At 37.9% G+C, this 17,344-nt stretch overlaps 1 protein-coding gene across 11 annotated transcripts in view; it reads right to left on the reverse strand.

Annotated features, from left to right (window-relative positions):
• Positions 1 to 17,344, reverse strand: part of SGK3 (serum/glucocorticoid regulated kinase family member 3) — a 62,242-nt gene that overhangs the window by 2,297 nt on the left and 42,601 nt on the right. For 10 of the 11 annotated variants that reach the window (XM_068932583.1, XM_068932575.1, XM_068932579.1 and 7 more), the window contains 11 exons: positions 12,296 to 12,383; positions 10,232 to 10,281; positions 9,445 to 9,502; positions 8,524 to 8,607; positions 8,295 to 8,426; positions 6,004 to 6,116; positions 5,738 to 5,774; positions 5,532 to 5,618; positions 3,375 to 3,470; positions 2,413 to 2,568; positions 45 to 134 (listed from right to left, as the gene is read on the reverse strand). In XM_068932583.1, the coding sequence (XP_068788684.1) occupies positions 45 to 134; positions 2,413 to 2,568; positions 3,375 to 3,470; positions 5,532 to 5,618; positions 5,738 to 5,774; positions 6,004 to 6,116; positions 8,295 to 8,426; positions 8,524 to 8,607; positions 9,445 to 9,502; positions 10,232 to 10,281; positions 12,296 to 12,383 (991 nt within the window). The remainder of the gene's footprint in view (positions 1 to 44; positions 135 to 2,412; positions 2,569 to 3,374; positions 3,471 to 5,531; positions 5,619 to 5,737; positions 5,775 to 6,003; positions 6,117 to 8,294; positions 8,427 to 8,523; positions 8,608 to 9,444; positions 9,503 to 10,231; positions 10,282 to 12,295; positions 12,384 to 17,344) is intronic. The other variant, XM_068932584.1, reaches the window with a different exon arrangement.

Genomic DNA, 17,344 nt, shown 5'->3' on the forward strand with positions numbered 1-17,344 from the left:
AAAAGATTTGGCAGGTTTGAACTAAAACGACGCACAGCACCTACCACATTAGGATTAAATGGTGGCGGAATCTTCTTCTGAAGAAGGTCAGTCCAGCTGAGAGATTCGAAGAATGGGTGCTTTTGAATTTCAAGCTGCAGTAAGGAATAAAGATTTTAGCTGCTGCAGAAATCCATCCTGCGTACCATAGTAAGCATGTCTTCAGATTGCATGCATAAACCAAACATACAGAAGTCAAGTCCCTCATTCACTGAATCTATTTAGCAATAAAAGCTGCGGTTGGCAAAAAGAGCAATTACAATTTGTTAGCATGCCTCTACAGACTCATTTTCCTAGCAAATCCAGTTTTCTGTTCAAACCACTAACTTAAATCAACCACAGAGCAAGAATGTTTTCTGTTAGTATTTGTGCTCCTGCCTCCAAGTTTTGTTAGCTTTTATAAAGCACATGATAGAGAGGCAGCTGCTCTAACACCTTTACGATACGCTTCCTAGTTACGAAGCGGTAAACAGCTATGCCTTTCCAAACAATACCACCCTTTCATTTTACTGCACACTGCAAACAAGTACAATTTAGCAGTCTAAATGCTCGACTGCAATGTCAATACATGTCCGAGTATTAAGGCTGTGCAAAGAAGATTGTGAAGAACTCACAATGGAGGGAAGAGAAGACAAAGTCCTTCTATATCACTCCTCACTGCACAGTTCTGAGAACATCTGTGCTTTCTCTGAACATCTTTTTGCAAATAAAGTATTTCTTGTTATACTGGGAAATCACACTTGCTGTGATTTTAAAGCTGAAAAAAGACCTGCTGTTTGCATGCTACTAGCGTTCCTCTCTCTGTGAGGAACAGTATTTTTCATGTAGCCAGTTAAACTGGCATTACCAAAAATAGCTTTTTCTTTTGATTATTTCCCAGTTTCACCACAAGCATCAAATGCTGTATCTCAGTACATCTTAGTGACTGCTACCTTAGGAATTGTTTCCTTTCCTTTGCAGTACCTACCAGTACTGCAGCAACCAAGCTCAAAATATTGATATCCCACAATAATCATCTGTCTCCTATCCCCAAAATCTTTCAGGGCTTAGTGACCCACAACTGCTGTCTTGGAGGAGAGAAAAGGAGGAGAGAAAAGGAGGAGAGAAAAGGAGGAGAGAAAAGGAGGAGAGAAAAGGAGGAGAGAAAAGGAGGAGAGAAAAGGAGGAGAGAAAAGGAGGAGAGAAAAGGAGGAGAGAAAAGGAGGAGAGAAAAGGAGGAGAGAAAAGGAGGAGAGAAAAGGAGGAGAGAAAAGGAGGAGAGAAAAGGAGGAGAGAAAAGGAGGAGAGAAAAGGAGGAGAGAAAAGGAGGAGAGAAAAGGAGGAGAGAAAAGGAGGAGAGAAAAGGAGGAGAGAAAAGGAGGAGAGAAAAGGAGGAGAGAAAAGGAGGAGAGAAAAGGAGGAGAGAAAAGGAGGAGAGAAAAGGAGGAGAGAAAAGGAGGAGAGAAAAGGAGGAGAGAAAAGGAGGAGAGAAAAGGAGGAGAGAAAAGGAGGAGAGAAAAGGAGGAGAGAAAAGGAGGAGAGAAAAGGAGGAGAGAAAAGGAGGAGAGAAAAGGAGGAGAGAAAAGGAGGAGAGAAAAGGAGGAGAGAAAAGGAGGAGAGAAAAGGAGGAGAGAAAAGGAGGAGAGAAAAGGAGGAGAGAAAAGGAGGAGAGAAAAGGAGGAGAGAAAAGGAGGAGAGAAAAGGAGGAGAGAAAAGGAGGAGAGAAAAGGAGGAGAGAAAAGGAGGAGAGAAAAGGAGGAGAGAAAAGGAGGAGAGAAAAGGAGGAGAGAAAAGGAGGAGAGAAAAGGAGGAGAGAAAAGGAGGAGAGAAAAGGAGGAGAGAAAAGGAGGAGAGAAAAGGAGGAGAGAAAAGGAGGAGAGAAAAGGAGGAGAGAAAAGGAGGAGAGAAAAGGAGGAGAGAAAAGGAGGAGAGAAAAGGAGGAGAGAAAAGGAGGAGAGAAAAGGAGGAGAGAAAAGGAGGAGAGAAAAGGAGGAGAGAAAAGGAGGAGAGAAAAGGAGGAGAGAAAAGGAGGAGAGAAAAGGAGGAGAGAAAAGGAGGAGAGAAAAGGAGGAGAGAAAAGGAGGAGAGAAAAGGAGGAGAGAAAAGGAGGAGAGAAAAGGAGGAGAGAAAAGGAGGAGAGAAAAGGAGGAGAGAAAAGGAGGAGAGAAAAGGAGGAGAGAAAAGGAGGAGAGAAGAAAGAAAAAAAAAGAAAAAGAAAAAAAAGAAAAAAAAAGATAAAAAAGATAAAAAAGGGGTGGGTGGGTGGGGAATAAAAGGAGAGAATGCTCTCTTGTGTCTATATTCATATTCAACTATTACACCTGTGCTGTTGACATAAATTTGGTGATGTCCCTTCAAATGAAGTAGGGCTTGATAAATTAGGACATTACATACAAAATCTTCCCTTGCTCCAAGTCTGCTTTGCCGATCTTTCTCCAAAAGCTCTTCCAGAATAGACCAGGCTGTAAGACTGATTCCTGGGCGCAAAACTAGGGGTTTATGAAGAATATTTTCATACATCTCAGCAACATCACGGCAGTAAAAAGGAGGCTAAATACAAAAGTGAAGTTATATATGAATTTGAAGCCATATTTTTCAATCACTTTGTTTCATTCTATAGATCAACAATTCTATCAGAAATAAAAATTGCTAACAATGAAGAAGAAATCTTCACAGAAGAAACACATTATTAACTTCAAAATCAGTCATCTCCATTGCCAGCTCTCTGCGCTAGATAGCTTTTTCCTCCCATCTCCTATTCTAACATTCCCACACTCAGAAGTAGCTACAGATGCCATCCAGATTCAAAGTTCCGATTTATCTTACTTGAAAAGAACATGAGTGTGGGAAAACAAATCTATCTCACCACTAAAGGTCCTCAGGGGAGGAGACAAAACTGATGAAAACTAGCAGAACAGATTGTTATTACAGTGATCACATCTGACTAGATGAAGCACAGCGGAAAACCTGAAAGACCTAGGTTAAATACATATTTTAATTTTGTTAGTTCCAATATTTGGCAAAATTTCACTTAGAAGGGTTTTTTTTTTTTTTTTAAATTGGGTAGTATCACTGATGATTCAATTTACTCTCACATTCCCTCAAAGCGATGACTGCTTGTCTTCATTAGAGTTAGTGTTGATGTCCAGCAGCTCACTGGAAAGCAAAGTTTTAGTCATCAAGAGGCAAAGCAAAATCCAAAAGAGGAAAAAAATGTTATGTCATAAAGCTATAAGACAAACTGTTCATCCATTAAAATGAAGTATATGAGTTAGTAACTTCTACAATACTCCAGGGTTACTTCCTAAAGGGCAGGGGGAGCAACCCCTGCCACCCCCCACATATTAAATACATACCAGCCCATAAAGCATTTCATAAAGAACTGCACCAAGGCACCACCAGTCTACTGTGTTGTCGTAAGGCTGCTTTTTAATCACTTCTGGTGCAAGATACTTTAAAAACAAACAAACAAACAAGAAAGTATTTAGCGTTAGTCTAGCAATAATAAAACCTAGATTTTAGTCACATCATGGAAGCATCTTTAGGAGAAGTTACTTCATAGTGATTATATTATAAAATTGCTAAATATTTATCTTGTCCTTTAACAAACTTGGCAAATACTTCCTCACCATCTGGTCACACACCAAGTAGGACAGCTGCTTTCTGAACTGAAATAATTCTTTCCATACACTATCATTATGCCAAACTATTTTGCCATATCTATTACGAAGTTTGTTTTAAATTTTAGATAGGTTCACAGAGACAGTGAAGCACCTTTGAGAGCTGGAACTCAAGTCTAGGAATCTACTTGGAAGAGGGAGCATCTCCCCATCTGCAGTGTACTCTCTCAGCCAGCTGGCTACTGCCATGCCTGCTCTGCCACTGTAAGCTTAGATATTCCTTATCCAGAGATTAGAGATTCTTCTCAATTATGCATCATTTGACTGATTTGTGATAAACATCCAATACCATCAAACACAGAATGACAATACTAACTGGTTTCCATCTCCCTCACAAGGGATCTGCTCAGCATCTCAGAACTAACCAACACTACAATACCAGAACAGGCACTTCACCCAGTACTATTTTTTATGGACACATAATATAAATGGCTGGATCATCATCTTCTCAGTCCTGATATGCAGCACACACGAAGTTCTAACCTTATCTCCTCTCAGTACCAGAGGATACGTGCTTTGATCATTCTACTATCCAAATTCTGAAAGCTAATTTACAAATAAATGATAACATTGTCCCACAAGGCACAAATATCCCTGTAATGAGGGGACCTTACAGTTGCAGTTTAATTAGATCAGTATTTCTCAAACTTTCTGAATGTGAGTGTCCTCTAACTCATATGTCTACAGATGACCCTGCAAAAGCATAAACAGCAGATGGAGTATTTTGAACTCAACTACTTAAGCTTTTTCTAATCTTTCATAACCTCCTTTGAGCTTTTTAGGTGTTGGAATTCATTGAGTCACTCAGCTCAGTGTTGAGAAACACTGACAAGAACATTACATTTCTCGCAGGATCATGAAAGACTTGAGTCTAAAACCTAGATTAAAAAAGGCTAACATACAACTGCTATGTTTAGCCTTAATACTTGTAAGAACTCATATTAAGCGACAACATTAGCATCCTCTTACGTTGCAATTCATGCAAGTCCAATATAAGTGTGTAGACTAAGCTACTGAACACTAGATAAAAAAAAAAAACATAGATTTTCTCAAACAGGTCCAGAGTTATCAGCATTCTATATGTTGTCCTTTGAACTTTCCAAAATGTTCAACAAATATTGTTTCAGCTCACATTTATCACTCAGCTTTATGGACTCCCACTCTAATGATAAGTAGTTGTCACATGTCACATGCTACCCTCTTTTTTTTTTTTTTTTTTTGGAGTTCAAATGCTCTTCCAGCTAAACACTACTCCTCACCCATCCTACAGGGCCTTCAAAGGCCTTTTCTATAGTTTAAAGTAAGATTAGCAAATTTCAGCCATCTCAAGCCAATCAGTGTTTCAGTGAGTCCATCATACGTGTTCAAGATGTCCAGATTCTAAGTTCTCCAGTTTAATTTTCTTAGTAAAAAGAGACAAGAGAGTTGAATAAACTCACCAAGTTAATATTAAGTCTTTATAACCGTAATAAAAATCAGTGGCAAGTTAACGGTACGTAGCTTCATATTAGCAACTCTGTTCAGGGAAATCTGTTGCAGCTGTTGCACAAGCTAACTGTACTGTGTCTAGCCTGTGGTTAGGAGAAATGGGAAGCAATAGAATGCATGAAAAGGGCTAGGAAGAGGGAGGAAGGAAGAGATGAGTTAGGGAGATGTGGGTAGTAAGCAGGAGATACTGTGTATTAGTAAAAAGGACAAAGAACAGATCTTCAGGAAGCTATGAATGGCTTGTTAAAACGCAAATCTCCAACAGTACAAAAACTGAGTATTTGATTTTCCAGTTACACAAATATTAATAACATTAGCCAAAAAACACAGAAGTTGTCAACATACTTCTGGTGTCCCACAAAAAGTTGCAGTGGTATCAGAACTTGCAATCCCTTCTTTACAAAGTCCAAAGTCTGTCAACACAACGTGACCCTGTTTAAGAAAGAGTGGCATTTTAAAAACAGAACATGTTCCACATGTGGATACGTGTGGATATAAATGTCAATTTTGCAAGAGAATACAGAGCATCCAAAAAAATGTTGCATGCTTACCAGTGAATCTAGGAGAATGTTTTCCGGTTTTAAATCCCTGTTAAAAACAACAGCAACAAAAACTTGTATTAATTCAAAATAGCAGTCACTAACACAAAAGCTTCAAAGGCAAGGAAGGACTTTTATTCTTCAGCTGAAAGAAAGCTTTAAGATTTGGTGAAGTCATCATATTCAAATTTCCTGTAAGATTTCATGCAGTATTTGTTATTCAGTGATTTGCCTTCTTTTCTAACTCTGCAGGACAGGAATACATTTGAGAAACTTACCTATATACAATATTTATGGAGTGTAAGTAACCCAGTGCACTGGCTATTTCAGCAGCATAAAATCTGGCTCTGTGCTCAGGAAAGGAACGTTCTCTTTGTAAGTGAAAGAACAGCTGTAAAAATATAAAAAAAAAAAAATACGAACATAACACAAAAAAAATCAGGTTAGCAAGGTGTAATCTTAATAATAAAGTGTAATTTTATTTAGCTGTCCACGTTTTTAATGTAAAATGAAATGAAACTGCTTTTGCTGAATGATAATTTCTGTCATTCCTTTACTTGCTTCTGTTTCTCTCTGTAGCTCAGAAATATATAGGAATCTATTAATTAAATGCACAAGGACCCTCACCTAAAACTGAGACTAGCCAAAAGGAACTACACTAAACCACTGTCTTGAGAATAGAGGCAAACAAGGTTAAGTCACACAAGACAGATTCCTAAAGGAAGATAAGCAGGCGTCAAATAAGTCATCTTCTATTTTTATACGTTGCTATTTAAATTTTTGTATATAAGTAATCACATAACTGTAGTCTGAGATCACTTATATGTAGATCACCTATGGAGACACATATTCCACGTTGATCCACACATTCTCTCAACTACAGACAGCCCCCTGTTTGAGCAGATACAAGAAGCCTGGCCAAAAGATAAAATTATATACACACAGATTAAACTACAGAACACATTAAAGAAAAAAGAGAGAGAGAGAGAGAGAGAAAGGGAGAAAGAGAAAGAGAGAGACAGAATGAATGTTTTCTGCCTACAAGGTTTGGGAAAAAGTACATCTCCCCGCTCCAAACTTTCCAAGCACCTCACTCAACTTTGAAAGCAATTTTGAATTGCATTGTAGTTTGTCTGGGTGTCAGATTCACCTGGAAGAATCCCAGACTAAGCTGTAGCCCAGAAGTCAGAGTAGCACACCAGGGCATTTCTAATATTGTCTAAATACAACAACAGCGCAACAGACTAGACAGTGGCCCATCCAGTTTGGACTCCAATCATCCAAGGGGTCAGAAACAGGTGCTTCAGGGAGCATCATGAATACTGGCAGCAGGCCATAGGAATATGAATACGGAGCCCAGTTCATGTGTCACCCTGGTTTATAAACAGACTTGTACCAGCTCTAAAACATAAAGGTCAACATATTCTAAACTGTCTTTGTATATCCAGCTGTGGGGGCATAAAAGACAACTTTGAGATATGCCAATACTCAAACTTTGGCTCAAACTTACCATTTAAATTCTACTCCTCCTTCTCATGTGCTCTTTCAGCCATCAGAGTTCTACCTACAAGTGTCCCATCTCACTGCTTTACTACCCTGCTCTAAGCAGCTCTAAGACCTTTTAGAAGTATAAATTTTACACCGATAAATTACCAAACTAAAAGCATATCAGTGAAGTGACAGAGAGCTCTTTTTTAAAGCACGTATGCTGGATAGCTCTTCTCTTATCAGGATTTTTCACTACACTTTGTTGTTTTCAATCACAAGTACAATTAATTTGATAGAGAGATCCAGATGTTATTAGTCTGCAATATCCTTGATTTTCCATAATAGCTTTTAAAGAAATGTAAGCAACATTTTATATCCTTATCACAGGTTTATTAGCTATTCATTTAGTTTATACACAAGCTTCTTGAGTACTCGTGTAAGTACTTGGTATTTTGAAAACCAGCAGGTCCCTAGCTAAAGACAAACTGCTCCAGAACATTTTATTTAAATATTTACAGACTTTCTCCATGTCTTTCACAAGTTTTTCCTCAGGTTACTTATTGACTCCTCAGATTCAATAGCACTGCTTCAAGGAAAAGAATCTTGAGGATAAGGCTATTTGGCAATAAGTAATTAGACCATGCAAAGCCACAGAATAATCCTGAAGTTCCCAATAATATCAAAGTAGTAAATTCTGCTTCCTGTTTCCTTCCTTCCACTTCTGAAAGATTAACATCTCAACTAATGCAGATGCAAGAGCAAAAGGAGTTTTATATGGTTAATCAAAAGGCCAACATATGATTAATTCATAATAAATTCACAGATCTGTAGAAGAGAAGGTATTTATATTTGACAGTCATGGATAAATTCTGGATTAAAAAGAGGATGTTGACAAAAAGAGGAACAGAATCTGTATAGCTACTGAGGTCTATAACAACAGCATTACTCAAAGGATAAAGTAATAGGGTTTTCAAAACTTGGGAGAATATTTATCATAGCACGTTATAAAGGCACATTTTCTTCCTCCTGTCTAGAATTAGCAGTATAAAGAGACCCAAATGCAAACACAACAACCACATACCTCTCCTCCATTAACAAAATCCAGAACAAAGTAAAGCTTTTCTGTTGTTTGGAATGAGTAATGTAATCCAACCAAAAATGGATGTTTCACATTTTTCAAAAGCACGTTACGCTCAGCCATAATATGTTTTTGCTGTAAGGAAGCAAAAGGTCAATAAGTAAGCAGGACAATTTTTTAATTAAGGGAGAAAGAAGGGGAGGGAGGTGGGAGAAAGCATATTCGCCTTCACCTCTTTCCTGTTAAGCACAATTTTTTTCTGCAGCACTTTGACAGCGTAGTATTTCCCATCCAGTTTTCGTTTTGCAAGAAGAACCTGTGAGATTCAAAACAAAGGAAGACGTGATTGTTGTAGTTCAAATTTCATTAATAATAAATTCAAAACCCCAGCACAGAGGGAAAGTATTAATACTATTTGTTGACAATACAGTTTCTTTGCTTTTAATACAGTCAATGAGCAGTACAATTACTGACAGAAAAAACACTTGAAGTCAGCTTATAGTTCAGTAAAATCTGTCCGTAAAGTGATATGACAAATGGCTGAATTATAACATTTATTTTCCAGGACCTGCTGAATCTATCTTCTGAGATCAAACAATTTAAGCCATTTTTGTAAGTTTTGAAGACAAATTTTTGAAAAACTACAACTTGCAAAATAACCTGAAAACAAAGATTCCAAGAGGGAATCTCTGTTGCATCTTTCTCTGCAGGGCATCAATCTTAAACTCACTTTTCAGGGAGCTGCTGCTTACACTGCTCCATAGTATTAGGTGTTTGACAAAACAGCCCATCCCAACACAGGGAGATGCAGGATTTGAACTCCAGCTGCTGCGTGAGCACAAGGGTACCTCCTTTCCCCTCTGGGGGAAATGGACGATTCCTGTTGCTCTTTACGGAAAAGGGAAACGCTGCTCTGTTACAAGATTGCCTTGGTCACTTGCTGGGAGTGCAACTGCCACACCAGAAAGAAAAATGGCAGGGCTATGAAGAGGAGCAACAGGTATCCAGTACAACAGCTTATACGCCACACTAGGCTGAACACACGATACCGCTTCCAAAGCTTCTGGTCAAGTCTCCAGCTGTCAGTCAGCAGGCATGAGACATCAGCTGATATCCTCGCACCAGGATGAGACACAGCAAAAAGAAAGCTCACCTTGCCAAAGCTGCCTTTCCCAATGACTTTCAGGAAATCAAAGTCTGTTGGTTTAGCACTGAAAGATATTCAGGAAGGAGACAGGTTATTTCGGTAGAAATTACAAACTTTATACCTGTACAGCACTCTACTTTTATACGACTTGAATCGATAAAGAACTGCAAGTCAGAAATATTTTTGTCACCAAAACAATTACCTGTCTTCTCAACTTCCAAAATAGTCACATCACTATTCCCCTTTTCATTTACTGACACCAAAGGGAAATACTCTCAAATTTTCATTTCTTACCGCAACCTATCAAGTCTCACGTTTTCTCCCGTTAGCACAGAACAGCAAAACCCAAACAGCAGTCCTCTCTTAGCGGAAGAGGAGAAAAGCACAGATTCACACAGAACTGAGAACAACTCTGCAGAACACGCCAAACAGAGAAGCAAGTTATGACTACAGTGACTAGCTCTGTAATATCAACACGGTAACTCGCTCCTTTGTCGTGCGCTAAAACAAACTTGTTTTCAGAAACTTTTCACATTCCTTTCTTAACAGTTGTGGACCACTCCCAAAAGAAGAGAGGTCATCTTTGCTATATCATCCTTAAATAAAAGGATAGCAAATTAACAAAACATGAACGTGAAGCGGAAAAAAGTTTTAAAAGAGGGTTGTTTATTCAGCACAAGATTAAATATTTTGCTTCCTCCTGAGCATTGCAAATCAACAAACAGAGGCATATAACCAAAGAGCTTCCATACTATTAACAATTACATTTAGTTTATATTTCAGTCAAACCTACTGAGGGTTTCCAGATGGTCCCAAGTTGATATTCTCTGAGGTAGAATTTAACTGTTGGGAGAGACAGAGGTTTTTGTGTCGTTTTTTAAATTCTCTCTTATATTTCAAACAATATTAATTTCAAAATAATCTAATAATTTGCTCAATCCAAACCTCCACACTTGTTATGTTAGACATTTAAATACGTCTAACATCCAGATTTGGCACTTCGTAAATTGCAGTATCTGGCCATCATCATCTTTTCACAAAGCATTATTGCTACACACATCATATTGAAGCATAAAGGTAATAAAACAATTTTATGTCCAAATCTAGAGGACGAGGTTAGGAACAAAAATTTAAGGCAGCCCCTTTAAACTAACAACTTGCTCCTCTCATCAAGAGCTTAACTCTTTCTGTATTTGCTCTAAGAACATGTTTTTCACCTTTTTTTCCTGGAGTCTCCAAGACCTTGCCAATAATATTATTTAAAAAATCCACTGTTTATGCAAGAGTCTAATTATTAAACACATGGTATTTAAAAAAAAAAAAAAGAAAGAAAGAAAGAAAGAAAGAAAGAAAGAAAACATTAGCAACCTTCCCTACCCTGAGATGAAAGGTTAATTAATTTAATTCCAGGAACAGCAAGGACGTTGCCAGTACTAGTACACACCCAGGCAGACTTTGTAAATGACAGGGAGAGGAAGAAGCCACTGGCATTTAAATAACTTTCTCCTTTTTATTTTGGTTTTAAATAAGAAAAGTAATGTTTTTACCCTCATTATACTTTGTGAGTTTATGAGAGAAAGGTAAATTGTATTCAAAGAGAATTTATCTGCGGAGAGGCTAGTGGGCAAAATCAGAAGTCCTAAAGAAGGAGAGAACGCCCCGATAAAGGTAATACACACGACTACTGCACTAATAAGAGATAATCACACAATGGTACTAGGTAGATTTTAAAGAGCTACTACATATATTTTATGATGTCTTTTGGAGAGCTTGTTTTCATTTTTGATTGTTCAGCTTCATCATTTAAGCTAAGCGAGACAGAGATTTCTCTGTTAAAAAGTATGGCTCAGGACTATGCATTAGCTCTCTTGCTGTGTTGATATTTGTTGTGGCGTAACCCATCATTAAGTTTCCACTGAAAATTTAGATCTTTCCACACTACTAAAAATCTGTTTCAAAGGAGGAGGAAACTGGTATTTTGAATTGGAAGATATTGCTGTATGCTTATTACTTGGGACACAGTGCTGTGGAACACTTCAAAAAAAAAAAAAAAAAAAAAAACCACAACACAGACTGGCATCTTTAGAAGTGAAACTTTCAGAAAATAGATTGCATTATTTGTGATCCACAGCAGATTTAATGATTTAATAAAATGACTCTGACTTTCTTTAGCAGCAATTCAATAACAGAGAAGTACTACTATTACATTCATATGCCAACAAGTAAACCAAAGAGGAAATAAGTTTAATTATACCACTTCTGTCTTCCTAAAAATATTCCTTTTTCAATCAGGACTGCTCTAAATTAACTTCCAGGAGAATCCACTTAAATGGCATTCCTGTACTGACTTTTGTGACAAAAGAGGCTGGAGAACTCGCACAGTGTTACATGTGAACTGAAGTCAAATCCATCTTTGCTCCCGAGTGACTTCTAGAAAATCTGTTTTTTTTTGGCTAGAGATTTACTTTGCTTGCCCTCCTTAAAGAAAGAAGCAAACAAACAAACATTGAATCCCTCCTGCTTCAATCAAAAGATTGAAGATCTCTTCAATCTTTGAAGAGACTGAAAAATTGAGAGCTAAGCTATGACGAAAGCTGTGCTTATTTCACCCGCAGTATGTGGGGAAGAATAAGAAGGGAAGAAGTGAGACAAAGCTAGCTAGTCACTCTTACCCCTCTCTGCAGTTCACATCTGAAAGGAAAGTATCTTACAGCCCTTAGTGAAACAGTTTTGCTTAAAAAAAAACCACAGAGGTGATTTATTGTGAAACCAGCTTGCAATTTTCAGTAAATAATCTACTTAATATTGCCCTCAAGTTGTTAAAACGTAGAAGACCGTTGTACTTCTGTTTTATTACCTTCCGATTGCTCCTTTCATCTTCATCTTCAGATGGATCTGACTGGTGTTTTGGGTTATCCATCTGAAGAAACGCTCTGACATCTGGACTAGAAATACAGTTAAATGGATTAGGACACCAGTAACCTACATGACTTTCAGCCATAGAAAAGAAAGAGTAATGCCTTAAATAGTGGTGGACAGAGGAGTTCCTCATCATAAAGTTTACACTTCTGGTAATTAAGGATGGTGTACAAGGAACACTTTTATAGCAATATAATTCAGTTGATGAAAATATTATATATAGTATTTAAGTACTGTATACAAGTTTCCCCTTGTGAAAGTTTGGCAAGGTGAAATACACATGCTCACAAAGCCTTCATGAGAAAATGCTCTGCACAACTGCATTAAAAGGTAATTATTAGAAGAAAAAGAACTATCCAAGTTCTAATTGGCTACCAACAACTGGAAAACCATTTTTCTTTCAACAACTGAAGAAAGAAGAGCCATTTTTTGTTTTCCAAAATTAATGAGATGGTGCAACCCATTATAGAACGAAATACATCATCTATAACCCATAGAGATGCACATCCTGAGAGCCACGCAGTAGTAAAGTTCCTGGTCCCAACCACTTTAAACCAGAATATTCATTCTTTTGTATTCTAAATGAATTCCAGCTGAGCTGCTGACAAGACAAAGGTAAGAAGTCCTTCCAGTCAGCTGCATGTCAAAAACACTATCCTCAGGAACTAACAAGAGAAACTGCAAGCTTCCGATTGTATCTGAGAAGATAAGTTTCAATTGTGGCACTGATTTCTAGCTTGTGTTTTGGTGGGGGTTGGGGAAGGAGGATGGGGGTGTGGGGGGGGGGGGGGGAAGAGGGAAAATAACAAAATTCTGGGAGTCTGGCCCCAGCAAGCAAGGCTTACATAACAGCATGTCAAAAAGAACTTAAGAGCTTAACCACAGCACAGTAAGTGATAATGTAACACCAATAAGCCCAATTAATTCCTAAATAAATGGGTATGACTTATATCCTATATACCACTCAAAGAGATGACTTGATTCTTTCAACTTCCTTCAGCTCACTAAAAGACAGCCGGCTTATTAAAGAAGAATCATAACTAAATTTCAGAGATTAAGCTCTTTGAGAAGGTCTCAGGACAACAAACCCAGAGAGAGGAACCTCTGCATGAACCGTTCAGTGTAAGAACACTGTCTGACCACCTAACTGCTCCTTCATCTTATCACTAGCGTATCTAAAATAAGGTAGTTTTATAACAGAAGCAGATGCACTTATTTTGCCATCTACAATCTATTTGGCCCTCCACATGTCTGTAAAGTGAGGCTCAGAAGTGAGATGAGCTGTTTCTGACATTTCTCCAGCCACCGTATTTCATATTAGTATTACTGAAGCTACCTCATACCATATGCCAGTTGAGGCTCACAGTCTCAATCGCTTATGATCTGGGAAATCTTACTTGTATTTTAAGTCCTATTTCTTTTCAGGTTTAAAGCATAGTGACAAGACTGTTCACAGTTTCACACCATTGCAGTTTAATTCTTCCAATCATACATAAATTTCAAATTCTGATTTTATGGTATGTTTTGCATCCTGAGTCCAGGAAAACAAAAATCACTGTGGCTTGAATACTGTAGTAATATTGACCCATGATGTAGTAATTTTTCTACTTTAAAGTATCACAAAATCAAAAATAAAAAGCGATGATTAATGTCTTTCACTAGGCACAGAGTAACAAAACACGACTTCAATTACCTTTCAGCATTATTTTAGAGAACTGGCTGATTAAATAGAGCACTTTGTAATACATCTCAAATAGTTACTATAGTAACTTTGTCCATGCATGAGTTTATAGCAAAAATCAGCTCAGGCTGAAACGCTGCTATACGGTTGCAGGGTATTCAATGATTTCTACAATGTGTGGCAACCAGAGGCATAACTGATCAATGTTACATGATCACACCTGTAACTAAAAGAGTAAGATTAACGTAACGAGATGTTGCCTCTCTGATACGGACTGCACGATCTCATAATCCAAGGCTTTCATATCCATGTTTATATCCACCTGATTCTGAAACCAGAAAACCTAGGCACGCTCATTCTTTTCTAGGGAACAAATACACACCCCAGTTCTTACTTCAGGTACTGATAGCTCCCTTCCCAAAGAGGCTGCAGAATATTGTTATCCTTGAGTTCTTCTTAGGGAGTTGTGCAAATGTTCTAGTTTTCATTAAGGAGCTACTTAAGACTATTTTGAAATAATCGTTACATTTTTAATGCATCCTCTAACATGCATTTGGATTCAAACAGATTTTCTTTGGAAGTGTTCAGCTAGACAACTAAACGCATAATTTTTTTTTCCAGTGAAGACCTACAATTGAGCGGGAGAGCAGGCCAACTGGAATAGTTGCCCAGTGGTTTTGGCAGCCTCACACTGCTCACAAGTAACACATTCTCAGGTCCTATCCAGGATATCAGTCAGAAGCCGGGGAGGCATTATCAGATCTCTACTCCTTACGACACTTTTTTTCGCCATACCTGTATTCTGATGATGAGAGAAAGTTCTCTCTCAAATAAAAGTTAGCCGAGTAAACGCAGCTTGAAGCTGGTCCGCTTAATTCCCAATTTGGCCTAAGCTAATAATCTATCTAGCCCAGTATTCCACCTGACAGCGACTGCAGGAAAATCCTTAAGCAACCATTACAGGGTCTCTCTCTAACTCACTTTAGTTTTTTTGCTGGGCTTATTACTGAGAAATAAGGAAAGAAGTACACAAGAGAGAAAGTAAGAAAGGAGGAGGAAGAAAAAAACTCAGTGCTGCCTGTTTCAGAGAATAATGTAAGCATTGCGGCCTTGGACATCCTGGATCTGACACGCGTGCTTTTCAGTTCAGACATTCAGGTGCCTCCCCTTCCAGAAGGGAGGAAGCTGACACAAACCATCCTTAAGTTTTCAGTAAAATAGTTTTCCTAGGCAGGACTGAAAGCATGACAATCTGATACTGGTTTTAGTGTTTAGAAGATTTAGTTGAAGGTGGACTTCCTTAAATCTCTCTGAGAATATACAGAGCGCCCAAAGTTCTCCTTGCATATTATTTTGCCTAATATTAAATTTATAAAGCGAAACACTTTAAGAACGCATATGGGCTATCTGTAAAGACTTAGTTACCACATATCCCTTTAATAGTTTCCAGAAGGTTTTTACACACACCCCCCTCCACATACACACAAGGTAAAGTTTTGGTGTTTCTTCACGGCTAGCATTTATTGGCACATGGAAATGCCACAGATTATATAACTATTAATATGATTTGTTGCGATGGAGTACTACAAAAAAGAGAAAGCTAACGCCTTAAAAATAAGTATCTCACAGTTATTTAAAAAAAATGCACCACAGAAAGACTATGAAACGAAATGCTTTTGCGTTGAACTACGAATCAATCACTTGATTTTTCTCCCACCTAAATCACTCTTACTTTAAGGGTGGGGAGGAGGAGGAGGAGAACAGCACAATACAAACTTTTTTTTTTAATTATGGAATTCTGCCTAATAAGCTTTTTATTGCTATTTATTTTAACATTCTTTTGACAGCACCAAAGCCTTTATAATCCCTATTTTTTTAATACCGGTTTAAGTTAGTTTTCCTGGATCAGACAGGCTAAGTGCCATGCTAAAGAACTTACATTTAGCTACAGATGCAGTTGACTGTAAACCATTTAAAATCTCATGAAAATTTAAGGAGGCAGTTTTATTGGATTGAGTTTTGGTGTGGATTTGAGTGGATTTGAGTTTTTGATGTGTATTTAAAAAAAAAAAAAAAGGACTGTTTTACCTTTGGAGAACAAATATAAGATGTTTTGAGACAAAATAACATACAGACAACCAAACAGGGGAGGGACTGTGATAAAGTAAAAAAAATAGGTATTCTTTCCTAATTTAACAAAACACATTAGCTTCCAACAGTAGTTATTTTAAACTGCTTTTCATTCTTTCCCAGAGAAGAACAATGTTATGATCACCAACCTGACACTATTTCCTTTACTGGAAAATGATTCCATCATAAAGACTTTGTTTTGTTTAAAAGTTTTTTCCACTTGTCACAAGGAAGTATACATAAAATGCTCACCAAAAAAAAGGGGGGGGGGGAGAAAAAAGGAAGTACGTGTTTTAGGTTAATAGGACATTAAATAGTTCACTTGTTGGAAAAAAACATCTGACTGCACACTGCAGCAGTATTCCCTGTTGGAAATTGTTTTGCTTTCTATGGGAAATGAACAGTTTCACAGGCTGTGCAGATGGACAAATTAAACAGAGCATATGTGCTGAAGCAATTTTCTCAACGCTAAAGCCAAACGTAGAGCTTCACTGTTTTACTATTTTTAAGCAACATGGAAAGCGGCACGGATATATTTGTTTTTTTACTTTAAACTGATTAGGAATACATTTAAACTGAAGGCAAAATGTTGTTTACACTTAAAATCAGTCCACACACAAAACTGGATTTAACTGGAGCTGTTTAAGGCACTATTACCATTTCTAACTGATCATTGTCCCACTGAGGAAGGTTAACAGACCTACAGCGTGTAGAACAGTTTACGTGGAAACTTCTTCACACGCCTCAGGCGGGTCAGCTTGGTTAGCCCAAACCACCCGCGCAAGCTGATTAAGCTACCTGGTTGAGATGCTTAAAACAAATTCTGGAGCGCACCCATGAACTACGCTAACAGAACCATGCAGGACACTACTTCCTCCCAGGAGGGCAACATAACCAGCAAGTGATGGCAAAGATCTCAAACACCACAGCCGTCAGCAAAACAAACATCTGCCCTACAGCAAGAGAGCCTACACTGGAACCTGCACCCCTTGAACTGAAAAGCAGTTCATGAGATGTCTGCCAGGTGATTTGTAGGTAAGTTCTGAGAAAACAAAAACATTTTCTATTGTTCATCAGTCTGTCTAGATTTTTCTTTCAGGAAAAAAACACCATATTGAAGATTATTTATTATACTTAAAAGCACTGAACAAGTACAACGTATTTTCTAGTTAAAAG

The sequence above is a fragment of the Struthio camelus genome, chromosome 2 (genome assembly GCF_040807025.1).
Source record: "Struthio camelus isolate bStrCam1 chromosome 2, bStrCam1.hap1, whole genome shotgun sequence".
Classification (NCBI taxonomy): Eukaryota; Metazoa; Chordata; class Aves; order Struthioniformes; family Struthionidae; genus Struthio; species Struthio camelus.